General features: G+C 41.9%; 1 protein-coding gene across 10 annotated transcripts in view; it reads left to right on the top strand.

Annotated features, from left to right (window-relative positions):
• DGKZ (diacylglycerol kinase zeta) overlaps positions 1-25,329 on the top strand; it is a 127,424-nt gene that overhangs the window by 82,842 nt on the left and 19,253 nt on the right. For 8 of the 10 annotated variants that reach the window (XM_044437113.1, XM_044437111.1, XM_044437112.1 and 5 more), the window contains 21 exons: positions 1,235-1,303; positions 2,352-2,423; positions 3,247-3,363; positions 3,458-3,529; positions 4,030-4,125; positions 4,257-4,339; positions 6,070-6,130; positions 6,650-6,763; positions 6,890-7,030; positions 7,727-7,805; positions 8,956-9,011; positions 9,992-10,054; positions 10,658-10,731; positions 10,861-10,972; positions 11,776-11,975; positions 13,160-13,260; positions 14,310-14,389; positions 16,037-16,081; positions 16,364-16,433; positions 22,932-22,972; positions 23,966-24,147. In XM_044437113.1, the coding sequence (XP_044293048.1) occupies positions 1,235-1,303; positions 2,352-2,423; positions 3,247-3,363; positions 3,458-3,529; positions 4,030-4,125; positions 4,257-4,339; positions 6,070-6,130; positions 6,650-6,763; positions 6,890-7,030; positions 7,727-7,805; positions 8,956-9,011; positions 9,992-10,054; positions 10,658-10,731; positions 10,861-10,972; positions 11,776-11,975; positions 13,160-13,260; positions 14,310-14,389; positions 16,037-16,081; positions 16,364-16,433; positions 22,932-22,972; positions 23,966-24,147 (1,928 nt within the window). Of the gene's footprint in view, positions 1-1,234; positions 1,304-2,351; positions 2,424-3,246; positions 3,364-3,457; positions 3,530-4,029; positions 4,126-4,256; positions 4,340-6,069; positions 6,131-6,649; positions 6,764-6,889; positions 7,031-7,726; positions 7,806-8,955; positions 9,012-9,991; positions 10,055-10,657; positions 10,732-10,860; positions 10,973-11,775; positions 11,976-13,159; positions 13,261-14,309; positions 14,390-16,036; positions 16,082-16,363; positions 16,434-22,931; positions 22,973-23,965; positions 24,175-25,329 lie in introns of all 10 variants that reach the window. The other 2 variants (XR_006415413.1, XM_044437107.1) reach the window with 2 other exon arrangements.

Below are 25,329 nucleotides of genomic sequence, written 5' to 3' on the forward strand. Positions count from 1 at the left end.
GTAACATGTCTGGAATATTTGATTCTCAAGAGTTGTATCCTGTCTTATTTATATGCTTACATTAACTATGGGTACTGGCTTTGCTTGCTTATATACATCATGAATTTTAAGCTTTCAGAAACCACAATGAATTCTTTATGTCTCATTTCTTGGTGAGAAGTAGGATTTCATTTTGACCAGAGTGATGCGATCCTGTGCAGTTCCTAAAGAATGAACTCTCCATGGTACTGAAAGATAGAGGGAGGAGCCAAACCACCAGGCAATGATGATCTTTGGTGGACTATTTGAACACAAGTACATAGGGCTTCATTAAGAAAACATGATCCTGGGCTGCTTTTGCCTGAGCCTTTAAACTGAATATAGATTTAAGGGAATCTCCCTTCAAGTAAATAAATAGTTGACAAGACATACAGACATACGACTGCCACCACCCCTCACACTGGGAATGGTTTGTAATGCCTCTCAAGTGCTTGTCTTGTCATATGTTACTGAAAAGCAGGGGCTGGAGAAAATGCACAGTAATCAGTGAACACCATTCTAACCCTTAAAACACTTTACAAGTGCAAAAGCGCTGGAATGAGGGTATGAGCCTGGTCCTCCGGTTTTGCTTAAATTCATGGGATCAGAAGTACTGTCTGAGTCTCAGCTTCCTGCCTCTTAATATAGTTGCAAAAATAGGATCACTATTACACTTGAGTTGTTGAATAATCCGTGTCGGCATGGCGTGTTAAGAGAGGGATACAGGAAAAGAAGTAAATACAAACACCTGACTCTGTGTTCCTGATTTGCCTCAGTTGTAGTCTCCACTTTTTTTTTTTCAGAAATAAGGAAAATTATTTTGACCTGTGCTCAAAACTTCTATAGTGAGTGATTGATGATTGATTTCATTTCCTTCCCACTATATGGCCTCTATATAAAGGCCCTTGAAATGGGTTACAAGTAAGAATTAAAGTATTATCTAGCAACAAAACATCAATACTTCATTTGAATGAAACTGTAAAAAAATCTATAACCGTAAAATGCCACAGAACAGAGAAACAGAAAGTTAATGTAAAATGTTTGAAGCTACCTTTCTGAGTCAAAGTTTGTAAAGCAGGAAGTGGAAGATAAAACATAACTCTGCTTTGGAAAGTTAAGTAATTTGGGGGATTGCAAATATGATATATGTTCAGGGGGGCATATATATGTATTATAATATTTTTCTTCTAAAACTTTTTTATGCTTTTCTCTGTAGCCTACTATTGTTCGGCATCATTGGGTACACAGAAGACGCCAAGAAGGGAAATGCCGTCAGTGTGGAAAGGTGAGAAAAAGTGTGGTGTCCCAAAGTACATGAGTAGATTGGAAATACAGTGAAATTGTATTTAGAGCCTGTAAATTGCTTACAAGTTCAAGATATTTATAGTTTTTTCTGGGTTTCCTAAACTATTACTGCTTGTATAGCAACCCCATTGAATGAGGACTATATTGACTTCATTGTTCTTAGAAAGAACTGCTTTTTTTCTCAAGTTGCAGCCAAATAAGAAGTATTATTAGAGCTATCTAATAATCCCTAATGTAATTGAGATTCATAGTTATGCTATTTTTTTATTATTTAGCATCCACAATTTGACTCTTTTCAGAAATGTAGCCATAATAGTTTGTTGTAAGAAAAATAACCAAAAGCACTGTGGTTCTGTAAAGATTAGCATAAGAGTGTTCTTGCAACAAGAGTAACCTGTCTGATGAAATGCATTTGTCTCGAACATCGGTTCCCAAACTTTTTCTGTCATGGAACTTTTCTGAAAACATTTTTTTCCCCACGGAACCCTAACTCTGTTCCTGATTTTTATTAAGCATTGTGAACCCACAACATTCTTCCTTCTTTTATCTGCTCATATTGCCTGAATGCTTTGCATAATGTATTAGGTTTTGAAATACTGAAAAACATTTTTAAATATAATAAATTAATAAAGCGATTATATGATAATATCCCAAGTGAATTCTTTTGGGTATTCCCAACACTACTAAACAGAGCCCTAGAAACCAAGTGATGTGATGTATTTCCTTGTTTGCTGCTTGGATACCAATTGACAATCAAATAGTTTGTCTCATATGTTTTCATTTAAAAATCCATTTTAAATTTGATTTTTGCAATTTTTTGCGGAACCCCTACGAGGCTTTTGCAGAACCCTAGGTTTCTGCAGAACACAGTTTGGGAACTTCTGGTCTAGAAAAAGCTCATATTTTAGTGACTTTACTGGTTCCTAAGGTGTTGCTATAGTTAACTCACCTTAATTATAGGTTCTCAATTGTGTTGCAGAAAGAAACTAGAAGTGACACCCAAATTTTCTTTCTCTCTCTCTCTGCAGGGTTTCCAGCAAAAATTTGCCTTTCACAGCAAGGAGATAGTAGCCATCAGCTGTTCCTGGTGTAAGCAAGCAGTGAGTGCAGCATGTACCTGTTTGCTATATTGCCATTCCTTTTGACACATGAGCATTTCTACCTCTCTTTCATAAGTACTGAAGGGTTACTTATTGAAACACTTGCCACTTCATTTCTAGTACCTGCATCATGATTTTTCTTGTACAGGAGTGTTTTCTAATAATTTTTCATTTATCCTCATCATAAGGCCAGTGAGAGAAGCCAGTGGTCTTATTTTCCCCATTTTAGAAATGAATAACTGAAGTTGGAAGATAGTGATTTCATCAGGTTCATAGGGTCTCTCTCTCTCTCTCTCTCTCTCTCTCTCTCTCTCTCTCTCTCTCTCTGTGGGGGGGGGGGATGAGCAATAGAAGGTTGAACTTGCAAGTCAGGTACCAAAGTCTAGCAATTTGGCTGGTTACTGTTTTCCTTCTTTTTCCTTTTCCTTCTTCTGTCTTCCCCAAGAGTGACTTTTGTATGTTGGTAGGGCTGGAACAGTGGGATATTCTTAATTCACAAAGACTGCAGATAGATGAAACTACTTTTTAAAATGCTAGCATAATAGGGAGAATCGCTTTGCCTATCTAGCCCATCATGCATCCAAATGTGCCAGTTTTCTACTTGGCATAAGTTTTGTTTTGTTTCTATATTCAGGCAGGCATTCAAAAACCTCCTTACCTGCACTTGTGTTCTGGAGTGGTATAATCCATTTCAGCTGATTCGCACTTATTCAGCTGTGTGTGAAGACCAAATCAGTGGTTGCAGTGAGCATACAGAAACTTCTGATTGTCCTTGTCTATGCTATAGTCACTAAGTGGATCTATTTTTGTACTTCCCTTTCAGTATCACAGTAAAGTTTCATGCTTCATGCTGCAGCACATTGAGGAGCCCTGCTCACTAGGAGCACATGCTGCGGTTGTCATCCCTCCCACTTGGATTCTGCGGGTCCGGCACCCCCAAGTAGGTTACTTCTTCAGGTTTCTCTACTTCCCAAATCATTCAAAACAATTCCTTATTTGTTTGGCTTATTATCTCTTTCTCTCCTCTCTTCTAGAATCCACTAAAGTCAAGTAAGAAGAAAAAGAGGACATCATTCAAGCGGAAATCCAGCAAAAAGGGGCCTGAGGTAAGAGGTTAGGGCTAGGTTGAAAGAGGTCTACAACTAGAATGGTGTATGGAGCAAAATGAAGAATTTTCTGCAGAAGAGATAGAAATAGGACTAGACTATAGGTTCCAAGTGGTTCAGTTATGAATGTTTTTAATGTGCTGGAAATAGCGAAAGAGAAACATGTTTAAATCAAAATGCAATTGTTCTAATCAGCCTTGTTTGCTTTACAAACTCTAAAGACATATTCAAATATGAATGTTGCAGCCTGTAGCTATAGGCAACCAGGAATTGCATGCAAGTGAAGGCAAAGATTCCATGCAAGCAAGAGAGCAGGCTGGCAAAAGTGGCAGGAAATGTTAATTCATGAATATTTGTCCTATTTTGTACAGTGTGCTTCAGTAACATAATGTGGGACTTACTGGTCACAGCATCTGGGGTGGTACAGAAAAATTTAAGCCCCATGGACAAGTACTCCTATTTCTTCATTTGATGTGCATTGTTTTGGGCATCTCTTTCAGGAAGGGAGATGGAAACCTTTTGTCATCAAGCCCATCCCAGCACCACTCATGAAGCCACTGTTGGTATTTGTGAACCCCAAGAGTGGTGGGAATCAGGTAGGTTTATTTTTCTATCATTCCAGTCTTTTGGTTGCAAATTATATGCCAATCAATTAATCTTTCAGCTTCCGTCCTTCTGCAACTTGTTTCCTATTTTCCTAGCTCTTTTTCTTCCTCCGTACTTTTAGGGAACAAAGATATTCCAGTCGTTTCTGTGGTACCTCAACCCTCGGCAAGTTTTTGATCTCAGCCAAGGAGGCCCCAAAGAGGCGTGAGTAGCACTTCAGAGGAGTCTTAGTGCAATCCTAATAGCAATGCCTCATTTCCAGCTGGCACAGGTTCTGAAATTACTGGGGAAACCCCTATGTATTTTGTATTATATTGGCATCATCCCTTTCTTTCAAGGACGGAGTGGTACTTCGTTGCTGCACAACAATGAACGGTCTTGGGAGCACCTGAAGCTAAGCAAATCTGAACCTGAATGTGTCACCACTGAGAGTACTATATAAGCTACTAGGAACATAGGCAACTGCCTTATACCAAGTCAGATCCTTGGCCCATCTAGCCTAGCACTGTTGACACTGACTGGCAGCAGCTTTCAAGTTTCTGTCAGGATGCTTTCCTAACCCTATTTGAAGAAGCTGGAGTTTGAACCTGAGACCTTCTTCATGCATAGTACATGCTGGAGTCTCAATCTACCTAGCTGTCTAAAGCAGAACCTTTCAATCTGTGATACTCGTAATACCTAACATATTATGAAACTTCTGGTCCATTTTTGTCACTTGAAACTTAGGTGGCATTGATGGCTTGGACTGCTTTTTGCCACCTCTGCCTGGTGGCCCAGCTGTGCCACTACCTGGACAGGGATGGCTTGACCCTTCAGTAATCTATGCTCCAGTAATCTCTAGATTGGTCTACTGCAGTCCACACTACATGAGGCTGCTCTTGAAGACGGTTCAGAGGCTGCAGCTGGTACAGAATGAGACAGCCAGATTAATAACTGGGACCAGGCCTGTTATTATAAGACAGTTGTGGCCTGCATTGGCTGCCTGTGTGCCTCCCTAACCCTCAGGAAGCTTGGAGGATGGCAACTAGGGGGGTTCCTTTTCTGTAATGCCCCACATCTTCAGAACATTCTCCCTGCTGCGGTCTGCCTGGTGCCAAATTTGCCTTCTTTTCAGCACCAGGTTAAGACAGCCCTGTTTGTGGAGGTCTTTAAAGATCTCCTTGGTCATCTAGGAGTCTGATAGGTTTAGCCAGGTGCCTTTTGTCTTTCTTCAGACCAGGTCTTTTATTGTATTTAATATTTCAATTATTTTTGAGTGCTGTTTCTTGTATTGTATTTTATTGTTTTTTTCTTGTGAACAGCCTGAAGAACTTCAGCTATGGGCAGTATAGAAGTGGACTTAATATTAATAATAGTTGAGTCTAAAGAAAAGAGTGGGCTTGATGAAATAAACAACCACATGAGGTGGATTAAACTAAGAGAGAATGATTTCTGCCAGGTCATGAAGCAAGTTTTTGTGGTTGAATCTGAATTTCCTAGATCCAGCACAACATTTTAGCTACTGCACTGGCTTTCAACACTAAGCTTACTGCTAATGTTAATGACTTTAATTGCATCTTCTAGCCATTCTGCTTTCTGCTTCTTGGAAGGAGAGCCTCATGGTTTTGAGTTGAGGCTCAAGAGGTAATATCCAAAGGAAAACACAATCCTTCCTTTCCAGTACTTCCTTCTTTTCATACCTTTGGCAACAAAGTGACTTCATTCCAACAAAATGAAGACATTGATTGTTGTGACAGGTTGAGGAAAAGCTCTAAAAATAACTGTGCTGTGATTGATTTTTATCCAACTTTTTTGTTTTACAATGTAAATCTACATTTCCAAAAGATTCTGTGGAAATGAGGGTCAAATTTGATGAGATTTTGTCCATAGGGTTCCGATTCACACTGCTTATTCCATTCTTCTCTCTTAACTGCCTCCTTCTTGGTTTTGTGTAGGTTGGAGATGTATCGTAAAGTGCACAATCTACGGATTCTGGCCTGTGGAGGAGATGGTACTGTAAGTGATTGTTCATCCCTTTAGTATATACCAGCAGCAAAACTGGGATCTATGCCCACTGGTCTTTCATATGGTGGAAAATGTGAGATCCTCTGAAATTTATAATGCAGCTGTGATAATTTAGGATGACATGTCCCAAGTTGTAGTGTGTTCCACCTTCAACTAGGCTGCTAAGTTGAATAGCATGCTAAAGATAACAGTATCAGTGAACACCGTCTATGCTTGTAGATCAATAGAAAGGCTGGTTAGCTAAGATTAATCATCTGGCTGACTTCTTTAAGTACCATTATCTTGCTGTGTCCATTCTTTAACATATCCTTATGAGCTAAGTTATGAACTGTTTCTACTGCTACCTTGTGGACTTCCACTAGTATTTCATTCCTTCCATTTTGCCACATTTTGGAGTTGGTCTTTGCTGGTAAATGTAGGAACTATGGTCAAAAGCAGAAGTCAAAGAGTGGGCAATGCATTCTCCTAGCAGAATTATCTGAATCTCTGATGTCTTTCTTGACTGAATAGGTGGGGTGGATACTTTCCATTTTGGACCAGTTACGCCTGAATCCTCCACCTCCTGTGGCCATCCTTCCTCTGGGGACAGGAAATGACCTGGCAAGAACACTGAACTGGGGTGGGGTAAGACTTTGCTGATTCATTACTTGTCTGAGTGTCAAGTCAATCCTGTAAATCTAATCTGAGGTTGAATTGAAATAACATGAATTCACAGTCTCAGTTTTTCATAAAGAACTTCTCAACCCACAGGGCTACACAGACGAGCCCTTGTCAAAAATCCTATCACATGTAGAAGAGGGGGAGATTGTGCAGCTTGACCGTTGGAATCTACAGGTGGAACCAAATGTTGATGCAAACCCTGAAGAGAAGGATGAGACAGCCACAGACAAGGTAACCTCACAGTGCTTTTGGCACTAAACACAATGCTGATGCGCTGTACTTTTAGCTCAACTGCCACTCCCAAGGAAGAATGCTCCATATGTATCTTTCTCATTTCAATTATAGGAACACACACTCTAAGCATAACCACAAATGTTCATGTTAGGAAAATAATGCACCCTTCCTATTCATAATGGATATTTACTGTGTGTAAACAATCAAATCAGATAACTGTGAAAAAGTACTCTGAAACAGTGGATGGCAAAAATGATTGATTTTTAGAAGGCCAGCACTGGGTGTGACCCATGTCCCCACTCCTTCTGGCAAAGGTGGCATTGACCACTGGCCCTACTGGATGATGGAAAGGCAGAAGATACTTCCCATCTCTTCTACTTTCTCCCAAGTGGCAAAAAGGGAAACAAGATGCTTTTCTTGCCTTCCTCTTGAGCAATTCTTTTTCGCTACTCTGGCTGAAGGACTAAATTTTGACTGGATTGCATCTTACTGTGTTACTGCAGTTGTAAGCCACTTCAAGGAAAGCAGTCTGGTTTGTGTTTCATGCTAAGCTATCCCCTGGTGACTTAGTGTGTCATCCAAATTCAGTCTGTGAATTCTACTTTTCTTGCTTAGCTACATCCAGGTATCTACTGATTATTTGAAAAGTCACCTCATTCTTATCAATGCTAGGCTTCATTTTCTCTGTTTCAGCTTCCTCTTGATGTCTTTAATAATTATTTCAGCCTTGGTTTTGATGCTCGAGTGACACTGGAGTTCCATGAGTCCCGAGGTAAATGGCAATAAATATGCATTGTAGCTGATGCTTACAGAGCACCATATTTTATGTGTGTTCAGGTAGGCTGGAGATTCCTGTCCAAAAAGACAGCTTTGGTTTCTGGAGGTGATGAACTGAAGGCAGAAGAGCTGTAGTCTGCTGAATAGCAATGGACTACATGTCCATGCCGACAAGTGTCCATGCTGGACTGCAACTTTGTAGTCCTCTGCTAGCTTCCCCCCCCACCCCAAGAATTTAGTGTATAGAAAGCACATTTATAGCAGAAACCTCAGGGGTTTGGGTAGTGTTCATGTGTCCCGGGCTTGCTCTCACTTTCCCAACTGTGGATAATGCAGAACATTTTTTAAAAAAACAGTCAAGTTGTGGCCTGTGCTAAGTTGTTTGCTTGCTGCTGCTGCAGATGATGATGAGAATGCACAGGGGACATCTTGGTGCTCCTTCAGCACCGCCTGGAATACAGTAGGAGGACTGAAGCAAGAAGGAGGGTGGAACAGGAGGATATGGAAGGTGCACAATCCCTGCTTTGCCTGATCATCTGTGTAGTTAAAATTCCCAAGGGGTTTAATGTGTTAAGCATACCAAACCAGCCAATAAGTCACAGTGGGTTCATTCAACCCTACTACAAACTATGGTTAGTTGGGGTAGTATATAAGGTGCCCAGCAGGGCTTATAAACCACCCTTCAGGGAGAGTGCTGGGTTTAGACAACAAGCTAAACCAGTATGACTTATAAACCACTACAGCTTAGTTATGCAAACCTGGAATGAATTTGAGGGGGTTGGCTGAGAAGTACAATTAATGTCATTCTTGTTCAACAGAAGGGTGGTCCTCCAGATGTTTTGGCATACAGTTCCCATCAGCACAGCCAGTTGTGACTGATGATGGGTGTTAAAGGCCAAAACATATTTTTTGCTAATGCTGAACTAGCACTAGCTCTCTACTCCTGATATGCAATAGATTGTGAATGCATTGTGGCAAGGGATGGCCAGCTTTGCAGATAACTTTTCCTTTGATTTTGTTCTAATAGGGCAATGTGCATATAGAGAAGGTGCAGTTGAAAATGAACTGCAGCTCTGAAGACGGTGGGTGGGGAAGGGACTTTGCTTTCTGAGAACAAATTATTAATAATTAATTTCTCCCTTCAGAGGCAAATCCAGAAAAATTTAATAGCCGATTTCGAAATAAAATGTTCTATGCTGGGGTGAGTTCATCAGGTTGTTTGGTCATGTGCTAATCAATACTTTCTGTCTTGTTTTCAAAATCCCCAAAAAGACATTTATTATAACATGTATAGTGTCTGAGGACAGGTCCCATTTTAATGTTACCTTGTTCCAGGCAGGCTTTTGAAATGATACCTGTGGGAACATTTATGTTTACAATATTTTCTCAGAATTAATAAGCCAAACGAATGAGAATTCTTTGGCATTGCCAGCATTTGATGTTGGATGTGGGGGAGGGAGAGGTGCTGGTTTTTTAGTATATAGACAGAAAACATAGTTAAGGATATGACAAGAAGTACACTTGAAAAACTCAGAAGTGGCTAGTTCTGAGTCAAACATACCACATGACATATTTTCTGCAAAACTGTGGAAAATGGAGTTTGGGTGCAAAAGGGAGGAAAATCTAGATTTTCTTTTCAAGAACATGGGCCTTACTGGGGAAAGTGGGGGTAGTTTCCCTACCTTCTTGGTTTAAATATAAGTTTTCCACCACCTTTCAGTAACTGAAAGAGTCCTCACTTTTCTAGCTTGTGAATGGGGATTTGAAATTGGGGGGCATTTTCAACTCAGCACTGGATGCAGCTCAGCAGAGGGGAACCTTGATATTATACCAAAGTCACATGTGCATGTTTAGATTTACCCAAGCCAAGAGTGAATTAGGATCTGTTCTCTACTGTGCACTCTCTTTTTAATGTAGTTTGGAACCAGGTGTAGTGTCAGTGAGGCAAAGAACAGTCAGGTGTATGCTGATGTGTTACTCCATGCTATATAATTACCCTTATTACATTGTTTCGGTTTAAATGGCAACGGTACTCCTCTATTCTGTCTGCTTCACCTGAAGCATGAAACAACAATGCATATACACCTCAAGTGAAGCTTGATAAATTGGCTCAAATCCATCTGTCCTTTCAGGCACAAGGTCAACATCTGTGATCTAACTTGCTTTCTTTTCTGCTGGCAGACGGCGTTCTCTGATTTCCTTATGGGGAGCTCCAAAGACTTAGCAAAACACATCAAAGTGGTGGTGAGTGTGCTGTGGTGCTGATCGGTTCTGTAGAGCATTGTTAAGAGAAGGTTATTGGCTGGGTTGAGGAAGCCAGTCCCTATTAGGAAAGGCATTTGGAGACACGTTATCCTCAAAAATGTTTTCTTGCCTTAAGAGCCAGTGCAAATTTAGTTCTCCCACAAATGGGATGGAGAAACCATGAGGAGAACCATACTGGAAGTAAAAGTTCCTCTAGTACACCATTCTGTCCAAGCAATGGCCAGTCGGCTGCCTGTGAAAAACCTACAGGTAGCACATGAGTGAACAGCATCTTTCTAATGTGCCCCAGGAGCTGGTACTGAGAGACAAACTATCTGATGCTGGAGTTGATACCTAGCCATCACCACAAGTAACCATTCTCCCTTTAAAACTGTCTAAAGTGGCAGCCATCACCACATCCTGTGATAGTGTATGCTATAGTTTAATTATGAGCTGCATAAAGAAGAACTTCCTTTTAGCCGTCCTGACTTTCTTACCAGTCCATTTCATGGGATGACCGTGGCTTCTTAAGTATTATGAGAGAGGAAATTCTTCCCTGTTGCAGCCTAGCTGGACAGCTGACTGTTACCTTTTTCTCATTAGTGTGATGGGACAGACTTGACACCCAAAATCCAAGACCTAAAGCCTCAATGTCTCGTCTTCCTAAACATTCCAAGGTGAGTGGACCAGAGAGGCACAGTGCCTTTTAATCTCTGTTTCCCCTTCTCTGATTTCCATAGGGCAGGATTCAAGGCATGTTGCCATCTGTCCCCAGTAGCGTTTTCTCCCTTCTTGTGCACGTGCAGGTACTGTGCAGGCACCATGCCTTGGGGGAACCCTGGAGAGCACCATGACTTTGAGCCTCAGCGCCATGATGATGGTTGCCTTGAGGTCATTGGCTTCACCATGACATCCCTGGTAAGTCATCTCCACCCTGATAGCTGGTGAATCAGGTGCAGAAATAGCTCACTATTTTGGGGGTTCTTTTTAAACATGTAGTGCAACTCCTCCCTGGGACAGCAAACACTTGTGGCCACTGCAACACTCTGGATCTAACCCAAACAATCTCTGGATGATACCCAAAAGCCCAAATGCGTCCTGGGTGGGGTGCAAGCAAAACTTTATCAGTGATCAAAGATAGGGAAGCTGGCAGACTGGATGGAAACTTTCCATGAGCCATGTTAGTCCTGTAAACCAAGCCTGATTAGTTAACCAAGATAAGTAAATTCTCTTTCTTTTATACCACTGCCAGCATAGCTAGAGGTACTGTCTGATGCAAGCATTGTGCATTCTGCTGCTGCAATTGTAGGTTCAACTCCTTAAAGGGCTTCTTGAACATTCCTTGTGTTAAAATACTTGTTTAGTGTATATAAGGCCAAGGATTCATTCTTAGAATCTCAAGATAAAGCTGGAGTCCCCAGTGGAGACTTTCTTTGGACTTTGTTTTGCAAGGTAAAATGCTGGTGCAGGGGGCAAAATCCAGGTCAGGTTCACAGAGGATTTAAGCCACCCTAATCCCAACATTAGAAGTCCTGATCCAAGTCAGGGGCCAAGTGCTAGCAATTTGCCTTGCAAAAAGAGTTCTCATTGTTCCATTAGACTGCTTCTTACTATTAGACTGAACTGAAAACACTTTGGGACCCAAGTTAGTTCACTTATGATTTCCTGTTGAAGTTGAGTTTTGGTCATCTTTCTCATGTATGCTCCTCTTTCTTTTGCAGGCAGCACTGCAGGTGGGCGGCCATGGAGAGCGGTTGCACCAGTGCCGGGAGGTGCTGCTGACCACATCCAAGGCCATCCCCATGCAAGTGGATGGTGAGCCCTGTAAGCTGGGGGCTTCCTGTATCCGGATTTCCTTGCGTAACCAGGCCAACATGGTGCAGAAGACCAAGAGGCGCAATTCCATGCCTCTACTTAATGAGTACGTTCTATCTGACACAGAAACCATCCCTAAGGCTTTGGTGTGAAGTGTGAATGTGGCCTCACTTGTTCCGAGTATACAACCTGACCATGTGGTGAACGTCTGCCTTGCTAACTTTTTAGCTTCCTGTTCCTATAGCAGAAGCAGCTTTTATGATCTCAGGGCTTACTTGAGTTGACATCAGTTGGATTTCTATCCTGTTGGGTCTCAAAAGACAGTGCTGAATAAACAACATTCTATTTTAATTGGTTTTATCTGGAAGACTCAGCCCTATTCTAGATCTTGATAGAACACTTGAAAGAGGGATAGAGAAAGCAGGGCCGTGTGATCCCAGGGGAAGATTACAAATAAATATATTTTTTTCACTGACCCATTTTGTTGGGATTCCAAACATTGACAATCACCACAAGATTTTTGTCACACAGCTTCCAGTATTGCATTGCTAGCATATTCATGGTCCATTGAAAGGGCAGATCTGGGGGGATTTCCACTCCCCAAATATTCATAGCCTTCTATACAGGCTTAGCCTCATACCCAGAGTACATCCACACAGAAGTGTGTCACGCTCCTGTTTTACAGGGTTACCATAGCAGTAAAATGGCAACATCCACCTCCATCTTAAACTCTTCTCTAGTTTGCCGAGATTGGGCCCTTGGGACTCTATTAAAAATTTATATTACCACATTAAAAAAAAAATCCCAGGGGAGCCAGGAGTCTTAGCTCTCTTTCCTGTGGCTTGTGTGCACTGTAAGTATATGATGGAATAGAGTAATTGCTATGAATAAAGTCATGAGGGCACAGGTATGCCCTGTGTGGCCTTTGGTTTGGCTTCTCCTCTGCTTTTTGAATGACTTGTTTCAGTGTGCACAATTTAAAATGTTATAAAACTAATGCCAAAGTGGGGGTTGTCCATGCAAATGCAATCTGAGAGAAGCATTCTGCATTTTCTCCAGTGGGTATCTAGATAAAGAGAATTCAACTGTTGCTTTGAATTCTTATCTACAAGCAAAGGGTGTGTGTATGTTTGTATGTTTACTTCTAATGGCTGTTCTTAAGGAGCATTTTCTGTTGCCATAGTTCTCCCTCCAATGTCCCTTCCCCACACACAGCATTTCACCTTCCCCCTTCCAGTGCTTCAGCCCTAATTCTCTCATCATTTTTCCTTCTTGCTTTGCCAACAACAGTCAGCAGCCAGTTCCAGAACGGCTGAGAATCCGCGTAAGCCGAATTGGCATGCATGACTATGAAGCACTTCACTACGACAAGGAGAAGCTCAAGGAGGCCTGTAAGTAGAAAGAGAGCAAGCCAGAAAGAGTTTCCTAGACCATCTAGTCTGACCCCTGGCTCCAGCCAGCTCCACTCATGACATGCCTACCATCCTTAAATACCCTCACCGATGGGGCTTCAACCACCTCCTGTGGAAGCCCATTCCATACCCTAGGGGCCCTAACTGTCAGGAAGTACTTCTTGGCATCCACCTTGAATCTTGGTTCCCTGAGCTTTGCTCCACTGGAATATATATAGCTTACCCTGCAAACCAGCCACCATCCTTGTGGCCCTACGCTGCACCAGTTCCAACCTTGCTATATCCCTCTTGCAATGAGGGGCCCAAAATTAAACACAGTACTCCAGCTGCAGGTGCACCAGAGTCTAGAAGCCACACTTTTGGCTATCCATCCAAAGGTGGCATTTGCCCTCTTGACTGCCGAGTTACACTGCTGACTCATGTTTAGCCTGCAGTCAAGCAGCACCCTGAGATCCTTTTCACAAGTACTGTTCTCCAGCCACTTGTCCCCTAACATGTAGTTATGACACCCATTCCTATGCCCCAAGTGCAAGACCTTGCACTTATCCACATTGAATGCCATCCTGTTGTCCCCTGCCTACTTCCATAGTCTGCCCAGATCCTTTTGGAACTGGAGTACCTGCTCCTCAGTTGTGGCCACTGCCTCTATTTTAGTATCATCAGCAAATTTGATCAGTAGACTTGTCACCCTCTCTTCTTGGTCATTGATGAAAAGATTGAACAGGATCAGTCCCAGGACAGAGCCCAGGGACCCCTCTCGTCACCAACTGCCATCCTGATGATTCCCCACTAATAGTTACCCTGAATAGGCAGCTTCTTGATACAAACTACTGACTCACTCTGCCTAAGGATTGGGCTGGCCTTGATTTTACCCTTTAAGACCATTTCCCATGAGCATGGTCAATCTGCAGCATGTTTTAAAGCAATGCATTGCAATGAGGGCTGCACTGGTTTATTTAAATAAATATTTCATGAATATGCTTAGCAAGCCAGATAATGTTTTCTGAATGTGTTTTTTCACCTTGCAGCTGTGCCACTGGGAATTATTGTTGTGCCGGGAGACAGTGACCTGGAATTATGCAGAACTCACATTGAAAAGCTGCAGGAGGTGAGAGGGTACAAAACCTCTTGAAGAAGAGGAGGGTGCAACCATGCAATAGGTTACCAATTGAAGTAGCGTGCCTCTGGAATACTCCTGCCACTAGAACATCTGTACTTCCCCAGTGTAATTACTCTTGGTATGCAGTATAATGCTTGATTGAACAGCAGTTGTTACCACTGCTTTCATTTGATTCAGAATGGGTATCGAACTTCTTTCAAATTGAAGGTCAAATCAAATGTCAAAATGCCATTTGTTGTGGTGGGTTGCATTTTGGGTAGGCACAACCAAGGGCAAATGAAATGGACTAAAAGTATCAGTATATTTTAACTCTTCCTGGCAAAAATTAGACCTCAGAAGAAACATTTGGACCTTTTAGAACGCGGGGGGGGGGGGGCGGTGTGCAAAAGCCAATAAACTGTCAAACAGTTTGCCGTTGGGTGAAAAAAGAAAGGTGGTATGGTCTCTGGGAAACCCAAGAGGGCCAGATAGTGACCTTAGGTAGGGTAGATTTGGCCATGGACTTCAGCACCCCTGGTCTTGTGACCTATCCAGTCAAATAAAAATGGAATAGTGGTGATGATTTCGTGGACAAAACAAAGAGGAAGAAAGTTGGACACTGTGTGCTGTATTGTTTTGGCAAAAGGGAAGTACAGCATTCTTTGTAAGCTACCCTGGGAATTTGATGGAAGGGAAATACATAAATATCCATAACAAATAAGTAGTTGTTCTTGGTGTAAGCCAAGAAGGTATGTAGGAAGGGTGTGGGGAAGATATGCATACATTCAAATGCTGTTTTATATGACTAGAAAAATGCTATGGATATAGGACTTTAGTTTCAATTTTAACCGATGTTTTTTAGAATAATAATTGACTTGTTCTTCAAACTTGGAGAGAATTTACTCAGCAATTACTTTGCCTAGCATTTACATGGATTTGTATTCTGCCTTTATCCAAAGACTCAGTCCTGTGCTGCCTCCCATTCTGAAAGGAGCTTGCACTTTACCATGCCAACTCTTTAAGTGACACACCAAATTTCCTTTAGTTGGGAAATCCTGCTAGCTTCCTGCTTTGGCTCAAGTGAGTGATTGCATGGAGAAGGCCACACGCTAGCGCTTGATTATGATGAAAAGGAGGTTGTGGTTCAGTTTTTTGTAAGCCTCCAGCAACCTCTTTCTCTTTCTTCACCACATTTCTGAGTCATCTTTTGTCCAGCACTTATGTGTCAGCCAGGTAATGATGCATGCCACACTAGAAGTAAATAATGTTCAGTATGGAAGAAACTCGAACCCCGAAAAGTTTTTTCTGGTCCAAAAAGACAATTTTAGGAAGCAGCAGTTCCTTTACATTGTTCCACGGAGAACGGGCATAATATAATATGTGCCGTGAAACAGCAACCCTTGGGCTGCTATTAGCTCATGGCCTTAACTCACAATTTTACTGTTTCTTTTTCCCCTCCTCCAAAATCTGTTTACCACATTTTGGACCACTTGTCTGCAATGGCTTGTAGAGCCACAGACTGTGTTACACAAGCTAATATGGTTGCAACAGAGGCTGGCTGCTTAAGCAGGTATGAGGGATGCTTTGCAGTTTCCTATGGGGGAGATGCATGTGCATCAAAACTGTGGTGATAACCCAGCTCTTCCCTTTCCACAGGATTTCCCTCCATGCTCTTCTACTATTCAGAGCCTATTTCCTCAGGTGTGTATCTCTGCCTCTCTCTTGTTGGCAGCTGCCATCTTCTTTTTCCTGCCTGTGTCATGCATGGGGAGCTTGTTTCAATATCTGTCCAGCAACTTTCAATGCATCTTTGTTGAGCCATATCTGTGTGCTCCAAGTCTATGCTTACCAATTCTTCCCAACACACGCATTGAATTCACCTAAGCCCTTTGTGCAGAAAGAAGCCAGAAAAGATTTATATAAGTGAAGTCCGGATAGAAAAGTACTTGGGAGACCTGATACATTTTGCTTATTTTGATGCAGGACAGGGATGGAGCCAAACCAAAGACGCTGTCATGCCAGAAGCTGTCCCCCAAATGGTGCTTCCTGGACTGTGAGTACAAGTGTACATAGTGGGGATGGGAAGGTGTAGGAGATAGGCATATGGGCAATTTGTGGCCCTTTTGATGTTTTGACCTACAACTGCATAGCTCAGGGGCACAGCTCATGCCTTGCTATCTGTGGCATCTCCAGGTCAGGTAGGTAAAATTCTTGCCTTGGTCAGTGTTAATGCTGGGCTAGATGGACCAATGTTCTGATTTGATAAGAAGAATCTTCCTATATTCCTAACCCTTTCCATCTCTCACCATTGACTATCCAGGTTAGCACTGATGGAGTTTTAGGCAAAAGTTGCCCGCCACTGCTACAGTCAGTAAGTGGGAGCTGGTGCATCAAAGCTTCCACTGTGTAATGCTACCATCTTGTAGGAGTCTCTCTCTCTCTCTCTCTCTCTCTCTCTCTCTCTCTCTCTCTCTCTCACACACACACACACACACACACACACACACACATCTCTAAGCAGTTTTATGTTGTGTAGAACCCAAACAGCACTGTGTATTACATTTTAGGAATGCAACTTGTTCCCTACTGTTTTTTTGCAGCCTCCTTTTGCTAAATAGGAGACTGTCTTACCCCAAGTCACACTATGGAACCATCTAGTTCAGTATTGTTACCACTGACAGGTAGCAGCTTTCCAAGATTTCAGATGGGGGTGGTCTGTTTCCAAGCCCCACCTAGAGATGCCAGAGATTGAACTGGAGACCTTCTGCATGCAGATATGAGCTTTACCCCAGGAGCTTATGACCCCAAATTTGACTGAGTCAGCAGAGGAATGACAGGCCTGATATAACTTCCAGTGTACCTGGCAGTACCTGTCCCATATTGAATTTCATTTGGTCAGTGAATAAGCACTGTGGGCCACAGAGATGTCTTTGTACTGAAGAATATTCTGTTCCCATAGGCACTAGGCTCTGAGTAAAGCCTCCTTAGTCAAGCTGTAGCTGAAATGGTCTGGCTACTTTGTCTCCTCATTTATCCTTTCCTTTTATATGGAAGATACATGGGAAGAAGTCTTTACAGGCATGGGGAGGCAACTAGACTTGGGAGTTGGACATGTTTGAGTCTGTAAGGATCACAGGAAAGTCTCATGTGGGGCAAAATGCTCTCAGGAGATACTAAAATAGGGGCCTGCTACAGACATTACTTCCAGGCTTGCAGTCCTGTAGTGTTATTCTGTAGTATTCTCAGCCTGAAGTCCCATAGCTAATTCCTGTTCCTTAATAGGGGTAGAGTAACAGGGGTTGGTGATGGGAGCCCCTGAAGCAGCCCACATAACACCTATATTGAAAGAACTGCATTGGTTACCAGTTTTGGCTTGGGCCCAATTCCAGGTACGCTTGTGTTGAGATATAAAGGCCCCGATTACCTTGAGCGCTTGCACACATATGTGCCTACCCAGCCTTTGAGATCTGTACAGGGGACCCTCCTGTGTTTGCCATCCCTTAAGGAGGTGAGAGGGATGGCCGCTAGGAGGAGGGCCTTTTCTGCAGCTGCTCCCCATATTTGGAATGCTCTCCCCAAGGAGATTCGCCTGGCACCTTCCTTATATTCTTTTCGGAGCCAGGCAAAGACCTTCTTTTTAAAAAATACTTTAATAGTCAATGCCACTCAACCTTCTGTTTTGCATTTTTATCCATATGTTATTAATATTGTGTTTTAATGTGTTGTAATTAGTTTTCATTGTATTTTATCTTATGACTGTGATACACCCAGAAGTGCTGTGGCACATTTGGGCAGCATTCAAAGGCTTTAAACAAACAAACAAACAAACAAACAAATGTATTGCTTCCAGAAGGCCCAGGTTCAATCAGTGCTATTTCTAAGTTATGTGTGTATGTATTTATTACATTTGTATACCACTCTACAGCAAAGAGGGCTCTCTGGGTGGTTTTCAGGTTAGCTTGGAAACTAATCTGTCTGATACTTTGAAGAGCCTCTTGGCAGTCAGTGTCAATACTACTGAAGCTAGTTGGACCAGTGGTCTGACTCTAGATAAAGTGGCCTTCTGTTTCAGGAAATTAGCATCCACACCAGGCCTCAGGATGAGCAAAAGCTCATCAGAGTGAGTTCCTCATCCTCCATGCAGAAGATTCTACTGGGTGCCATCAGAGAATGGAGCCAGAATAGACTTTGTACCTGATGCCACTTCACCTTGGAGTGTGTCATCTCTGAGCGGTGTTACTGCTGCTGTTCTCCAGCAGATGGCTCTGTAAGAAAATGAGTGGGGAGGATGTGGCTGTTTCGCCATCCTGATCCATCATTAGCTCTCCAGACCAATGAATAACTACATTCAGAGTTACTCTTTGTACATAAAATTCCTTTTTGTATATCAAATTCAATTATAGCGTTTGCACTGTGGGAGTAATGAGGCAAGGAGAAGGAAGAGGGACTGGTTTGTTCTGGGTTTTTTTTCCATCTTGCAAGGCCTGTGACCCAACTGGCTGTGTTTTGGTAGAATATGCCTGAATGCTTGGCAGGGCAGCATAGACTTGTTTACAAACATGGCTTTGTTCCAACTCCTTTCTCAGCCTCTCTTCTCCCCACTTCTGCCTCACCACCTGAAGAGATGATGCTGTGTATTCCTAAACCCCTTCCATGCTGCATATTTCAATTTTGGAAGCACTTTTTGTGCTATTTCTCAGATATGGTTTGGATAAGACTCTGAGGCTCTCCCACATTCTGGAACAATAAGGGCTTTTGTGCCCCTAAAGTAAGTTCCCAAACACATAGGGAGCAGCTTGCATGGCATATTGGACTGATTTGCTGCACAGGCCTCCTCTGCTGCTGTTAACAACAGCAAGGGTTTGGAGACCCAATGTACAGTGAGAGCCCCTAGTGCAGTGGCATTTAATACTGATTCAGGGATGTTCTGGAGAAAGCAAGCAAGTGAAATGCATAGGCAAAATTAAGCCAAGGGGGCAATGGAAGGGACTATGCTCACCTCAAACCTCATTCTCATTTACAGCCTGTTCTGCATCCTTCCATCCTTTCTTCCTTCTCTTTTCATTGCATTTGGTCACTCCCACACTCCTCTGTTCCCAATTAGCTATTTAAAAAAAAAAGATGCCCAGCCCTGGCTCTCAAAGAACTGTAAAGTGCTAACCTTGCATCAGTGTTGGCCACTTAATTATTAGCTTTGCACCCTCCCCACAGCTCCCATTCCTTACTCTTCAGAAGTAGAGGAAATTGCTCTTCCAAATGCACATCATTGCATAATCTCTGATCCAGAGGAAAGGGGTGAGATCACTGATGCTGACTCTGTGTGTGTGAGGGAGAGGGAGGTGGAGATACCTGTTCCCAGATATTGGGTGCTAGAGATCTTCTGCATCGTTGTCCTTCATTGATGTCGTAGTCTTCTTCTTTGCCAGTTTCCCAGCAGCATGTTCCAAACTGAGGAAAATGTGTCGATGGAAAAGGTTGGAGCTACATTCAAGGGGAACACAGGCTCATTAAAATGGTTGAATTACTTCCCTTCATCAACTTCTCTGTGGCTGTAAATCTCTCCCCAGGACAGGATAAACGAGGCTCTTTCACTCCTCTAATCTGCTCTGGCTTGTATCATGGACACCCCTCCCTTCCCCCCACTGTTTCTGCTCCATTCCCAATGAGAATTCCCTAGTCTTTGTAGGGCCCAACCATAGCAACCTCAGCCCGACCACAGTCCTGCTCAGCCCTATGGAAATCAAAGAAGGTAACAAAAGCTCCCACAATGCAACTTGATTCAGTTACCCAAGCAATAGGTCTCTTCCCCACTCCCAGTTTAACCTGTGAGAAGCCCTCAAGTTAAAGCCTCACAGTTCATATGCCCAAGGAGTATTGCCATGCCTGTTATGACTTATCCGTGCTTGCTTTGTTTTCATCCTCTCACCATTGAATTGTGCAATTTGGAATTTTGAGTGTATCCTAGCTAACCCTTTTGTATAAATTAAGAAAGAGGACCAAGACAACAAATTTCTTAATGTGAATTCTACTGGCTCACCAGATTTCTGTTGGGAAGAGGGTTGATGGCACCATGACTAGTATCCTGCTTGAACTACTTGCTTCACCAGACTCTGAAGATGCATTTTCAAAAGAATAGGGAGTTGAAATTCCTTAGACGGCATACCAAGGTTAAACCAGAGAGGTTTGGGACACCTTAGACTTCTCCAGTGTGTGTTCAGACTCTAAGAACCAGTTTGCACAATTGGCATTGAACTCCCTGGAAATTGGATTCTTACATGCAAGGCAATGCTAAAGAGCACTTGCAGAGACTGAGTGGCTACTGCAAAAAGATTTTGTGAAAGAGAGAGCGGGAGCCCTACCTAAACCTATGGGCTGTTGCCAGTGGCCCTCAGGCCTTGCAGTGAAGAGCACTGCTATAGTAAATACACAGCTGCTTAATATGTTGGTTTTTAAAAGGAGAGTAACAGAATTCAGCTTTTCTTGGTCATAACATGCATTACTGTAATGCATATATTCTCAAGATGGAATACACACAAAATTCTTCTTCCCATCATTTAAATAGTCGCAGAACTCCTACATTATATTTATTAGCTGCACTGATCCTGCCTTTTCCTCTGAAGAGCTGAGGGCAGCATGTACGATCTCCTACTCCTCCCTGCTGTATCTTTTAGAGCTCAAATTTGCAGGAGGAGGATTTTCCTCATTCTTCCAGTGCATTTAGTGCAGTATAGTTGGCTATACGAGGGCAAGTTCATACAATTTACACTTACTTCAGATTGATGAATCTAGAGAAAGCATCACTTCCTTGTTTTGTTTTTTTGCCATTTGTGACACTGACTAGATGTACTTGGGACATGAGAATATATTCTCAAAATTACTTAGAGCATGGATATTATTAATGCAACGTATTCTAGTAATAGAATGAATAAAAGAAAGGAAGAAAATATAGCGCATGTCTTTAAAGCCCGCTCAAATGCATGTTGGAAATAACAGTGTTCAGTGGAATTTACTTTTTTGAAAATGTATTTTAGATCATGGCCTAAATCCTTTCCCTCTGTAATTGTACAAATGTTCTCTGTAATTATGTTAATCCCTATCTTTTTGTTTTTCAATTCATTGAACTTAGAGCTGGAATGATGTACTGATTTTTTTCAGTAAACCAACCTACTTACTCTCTGGAAGAGTTAAACGAAAAACACAAACTGCTACCCCCATCCTGACCTCCAAAATTTTATGCCTCCAACCAGATAATATGAAGAAAGGAGCAAAGAGATAAATATAAGCGCAATAGGGGAAATTCATAGATACTGGCTAGAAAGTCTTTTTTTTTTAGTATCAGTATTAGAACTCAGAAACTAACTTACCCTGTTTGTATTACTTAGAAAATATGTCACAATATATTGTCACAATATGGAAGATGTATAAACTCCCATGGAGACTTAAAACTTGGATCAGTGTCTTGCAAAGGGGCAAGAGTTCCTACACCTGCACTTCTCCAAGTAAATCATCCAGATGCACAGGAAATCCCAAAACAGCTGTAAAGCAGATTTGGGAAGTTTCCCTTTGCTACTCCATCTTTCTGTTGTGGGCTGCATATATAGTTCAGCATATGCTAGAGTGGCAGTTTCTCTTGCTGTGCATATTATTCTTCCCTCCTCATAGCTATTTTCCTTTAGTACTATATTTTTATATTATAAGCCTTGAGGGCAGGGCCGGTAACATTTTAAAAATCTTTGTGTAGTGTTTTAAAATTAGAAATATTAATATGATGGTGATGATTTGTCAGAAAGTTTGACTACCAGTTGTTTCAGGAGTGCCTGTAATGTTGCTCCTGGGAAGTGGTAAGTTTTCCATTTCCAAAGCCAGTGTGATTTTTTTCCTCAGAATCATCATCTTTTTGGAGCTGCCTCTGTGGCATGATTTTTTAAAAAATCAACAAGTGGCACAGGTGCAAAATGAGCCTTGGGAGGCCACACTCGTAACTAAATTTTGGTTACAGTAGTCCTCTGTGCCCCTTTGGCATTTCCTGCTGCATCTGTTTTGTTTGTTATTACATTTATGTCTCAACTATTTTTCCTCATCCAAGGAGGCTTGCATGATTCTCCTTTCCATTTTCTCCTTACAGCCACCCACTGAGGTAGGTTAGGCTAAGAGTCAGTGGCTAGCCTGTAGTCACCCAGTGAGCTTCATGGCAAAGTTGGGACTAGAACCTGGATCTGTCCAGTTCAGTACTTCACCCACTTTACTAGACTGTCTTTTGGCATTCCCTTTTGGAACTTGTCACAAAATATATACGGCATATGTATTCATACAACATAACTCTTTCATTGTAAATGAAATATTGTCATGAATCTTTCCTGTTCATGTCCTTCTCTCTAGGAGGTTCTTCTGACCCAAGTCACTTGAGAGTGGCTAAGAGGCTGAGCAACAAGCCAGGGAATATCTCTGGTTCTGCTCTCCCATGAGCATGCCACTATTCTCCACCCTGACCTTGAATCTGCAGTATGGGATTGTGACTGACTGACTGAAGTATTCTCTTCCTCTTTTGCAGCAACTACAGCAGATCGCTTTTATAGAATAGACCGTGGCCAGGTGAGCTCCAGCTTCCTCTCCAGAGGACTGTGAACTCTGCACTTGTCTGTCTGCATGCTTCCTGTGGAAATGTGTGTGTGGATGATGCCTACCCCTTGGTTTTCATTTCCTTGAGAGTGCCTCTGATTATGTTTATTGTGAGGGGTGGGAAAGGGATTCAATCTTGGAAGTCCATGTTTTAAAAAAAAGCAGCTTTTCTTGATCATACCTTTCCTTTTGCTCTTGATCAACTGGTGTGTAAGAAATTTAGGGATATGTGTCGGTTTGAGTCTCAAGAACCATGTCCTAGAAAAAAGGAGTTTCGAGAAGGCATGTTTTCTGCCTAAAATTTAGAAGTGTAATTATTGTTTGTCTCCAGTGAAATTATGTAGTTTCTCTATAGCACAGGCATACTACATTTGAAATAGTTTGTAAGACTTCAAGTCTTTTGTAGACAAAACAGCTGGGCTCCTCAATAGTAAGAAGAAAACATACCTGAGAACTCAAATTCTACAATGTAAAAAGAGCATGGAAAAGACTTCTAGTTTTGATGTGTGTGTATAGACAAGGAGGGGACTGATAATGTAGAATCTGGGGGATTTTTTGTTTTGTTTTGTGTTTTGTTTTTCTGTGGACTAGGTAAATAGGATTGGCTCACCTGGATAAGTACAGATACAGTATATTGTATATGTGGAAAGACTAGAACTGATACAAGCAGAATGGCTTGATTCCATCTTTTAGTCTCTCCAACCAGTGCTCTGATCCCCCCCCCCCAGCATCCCTAAACATAGGGAGAATATTTTCTTTTATAACTTCACTTTTTCTCCAGGAACACTGGGTTTGGAATCCTGCTTTCTTAAAAAGAAAATTGAAGTTTCTCTGGATTGTGTTCAAGTGACTGAATCCCTTGTTAGAATCTACATTTTCGGTTGAGACCCTGCTTAGTTAATAATTGTATAATGTAAAAAAAATCCCTCCCACCCCTCCTGAAATGACTGACCTGGACTTTTTCAGGAACATCTGAATTATGTGACAGAGATCTCCCAGGATGAGCTCTTTGTGCTAGACCCAGAACTGGTGCTCACCCAGACAGTAGGCACGTCTCCTGCCATGCCTGACCTCGTCGATGTGCCCTCATCGCCCACAAGGCAACACCCCACTCCTCCAGCATCACCACCATCCACACCAGTCTCCAGGTGAGGCTGTCTGCTTGGGGTCTGGAGGTAAGAAAGACCAGGCTAGCTTGGGAGAAGGACCCCAAGGAAGAATAGCTTAAGCAAGGGTTCAGGGTGGAGCATGAGTGTAAAATCTACAAGCTCTCTAGTTAAATCATGTTTGATTATTGGTTAAATGCAAAGGTGGGGCAATACTTGGGGAAGGGGAGGGTTTTTTTTCTTACTTAGGACTAATCAGCAGTAGAGTAGCAAAACAAGCCAACTGAATAGCATACACCCAAAAAAAATCCAAATGCAGTTAAGGAACTGGGATCAACAAACCCATAAACTTGGGCTTTTTCAAGAAGGTCTAAGGAATGTGATTTATATCTGTACATTTGCAGGCTTACCAACAAGTTAAATGAACAAAAAAGAGAATATGATACACTGTAATTCCTATATCACAAACAAGAAACATACCAAATATGTTTTAACCAAATGGGGCTTCTTTATATTACTTAAAATACAGAATTATATGTGTGTGTGAGTGTATAAAATGTGTGCACACACAGTGGTACAAATCTCAAACACAGTTATTTGCTATATAAAACCAAGATATATACACCTGTAGTTAAATATGTTTTATGCATTAAGGGATATAATTTAAACAGCAACTTGAAAGAAGCAAAGTAAAATGTATATATCATTGACAAAACTCACTGTAACAAATGCCAGCTGGTAGACCATACCTGACCAAAAATGTGGTACAGGCATATCTGGCTATTGAAAGAGTAAGCAAGGCCTTAGGCTCCACTGCAGATTTTCTGTTCTAATGTTGGCAGGGCAGCATTATGGTCCTAAAGACAATTTAATATCAAAATTTTTCTTTTTGTATTTTCTCACAAATTCAAAGCCACTAATCACTATGTAAAAGGTCACATACTAACTTATATCTGGAAGTTAAAGTGCTGTAGACACACACAGAATATTTCCCTGGTGGGAACCAGTAGACTGTGTGTGAGAGCTGAGAAAGCCTGGATCCCTCTTTACCCATATAATTGCAAACACAGATGTGGCAGAGGAAGCCTTGTGGAGCTATGTTTTAAGTTTCTTAAAGATCACCCGCCCACTAAAACCTACTCTCAAGAAAATATAATCCCAGTTTCACTAGTAAACCCAAGTAGATAAAACACCGTGGCCAAACAGAGATTGACAGATATTCAA

This window comes from Varanus komodoensis, unplaced genomic scaffold, assembly GCF_004798865.1.
Source record: "Varanus komodoensis strain SLA01 unplaced genomic scaffold, ASM479886v1 scaffold3, whole genome shotgun sequence".
NCBI classification, from domain to species: Eukaryota; Metazoa; Chordata; class Lepidosauria; order Squamata; family Varanidae; genus Varanus; species Varanus komodoensis.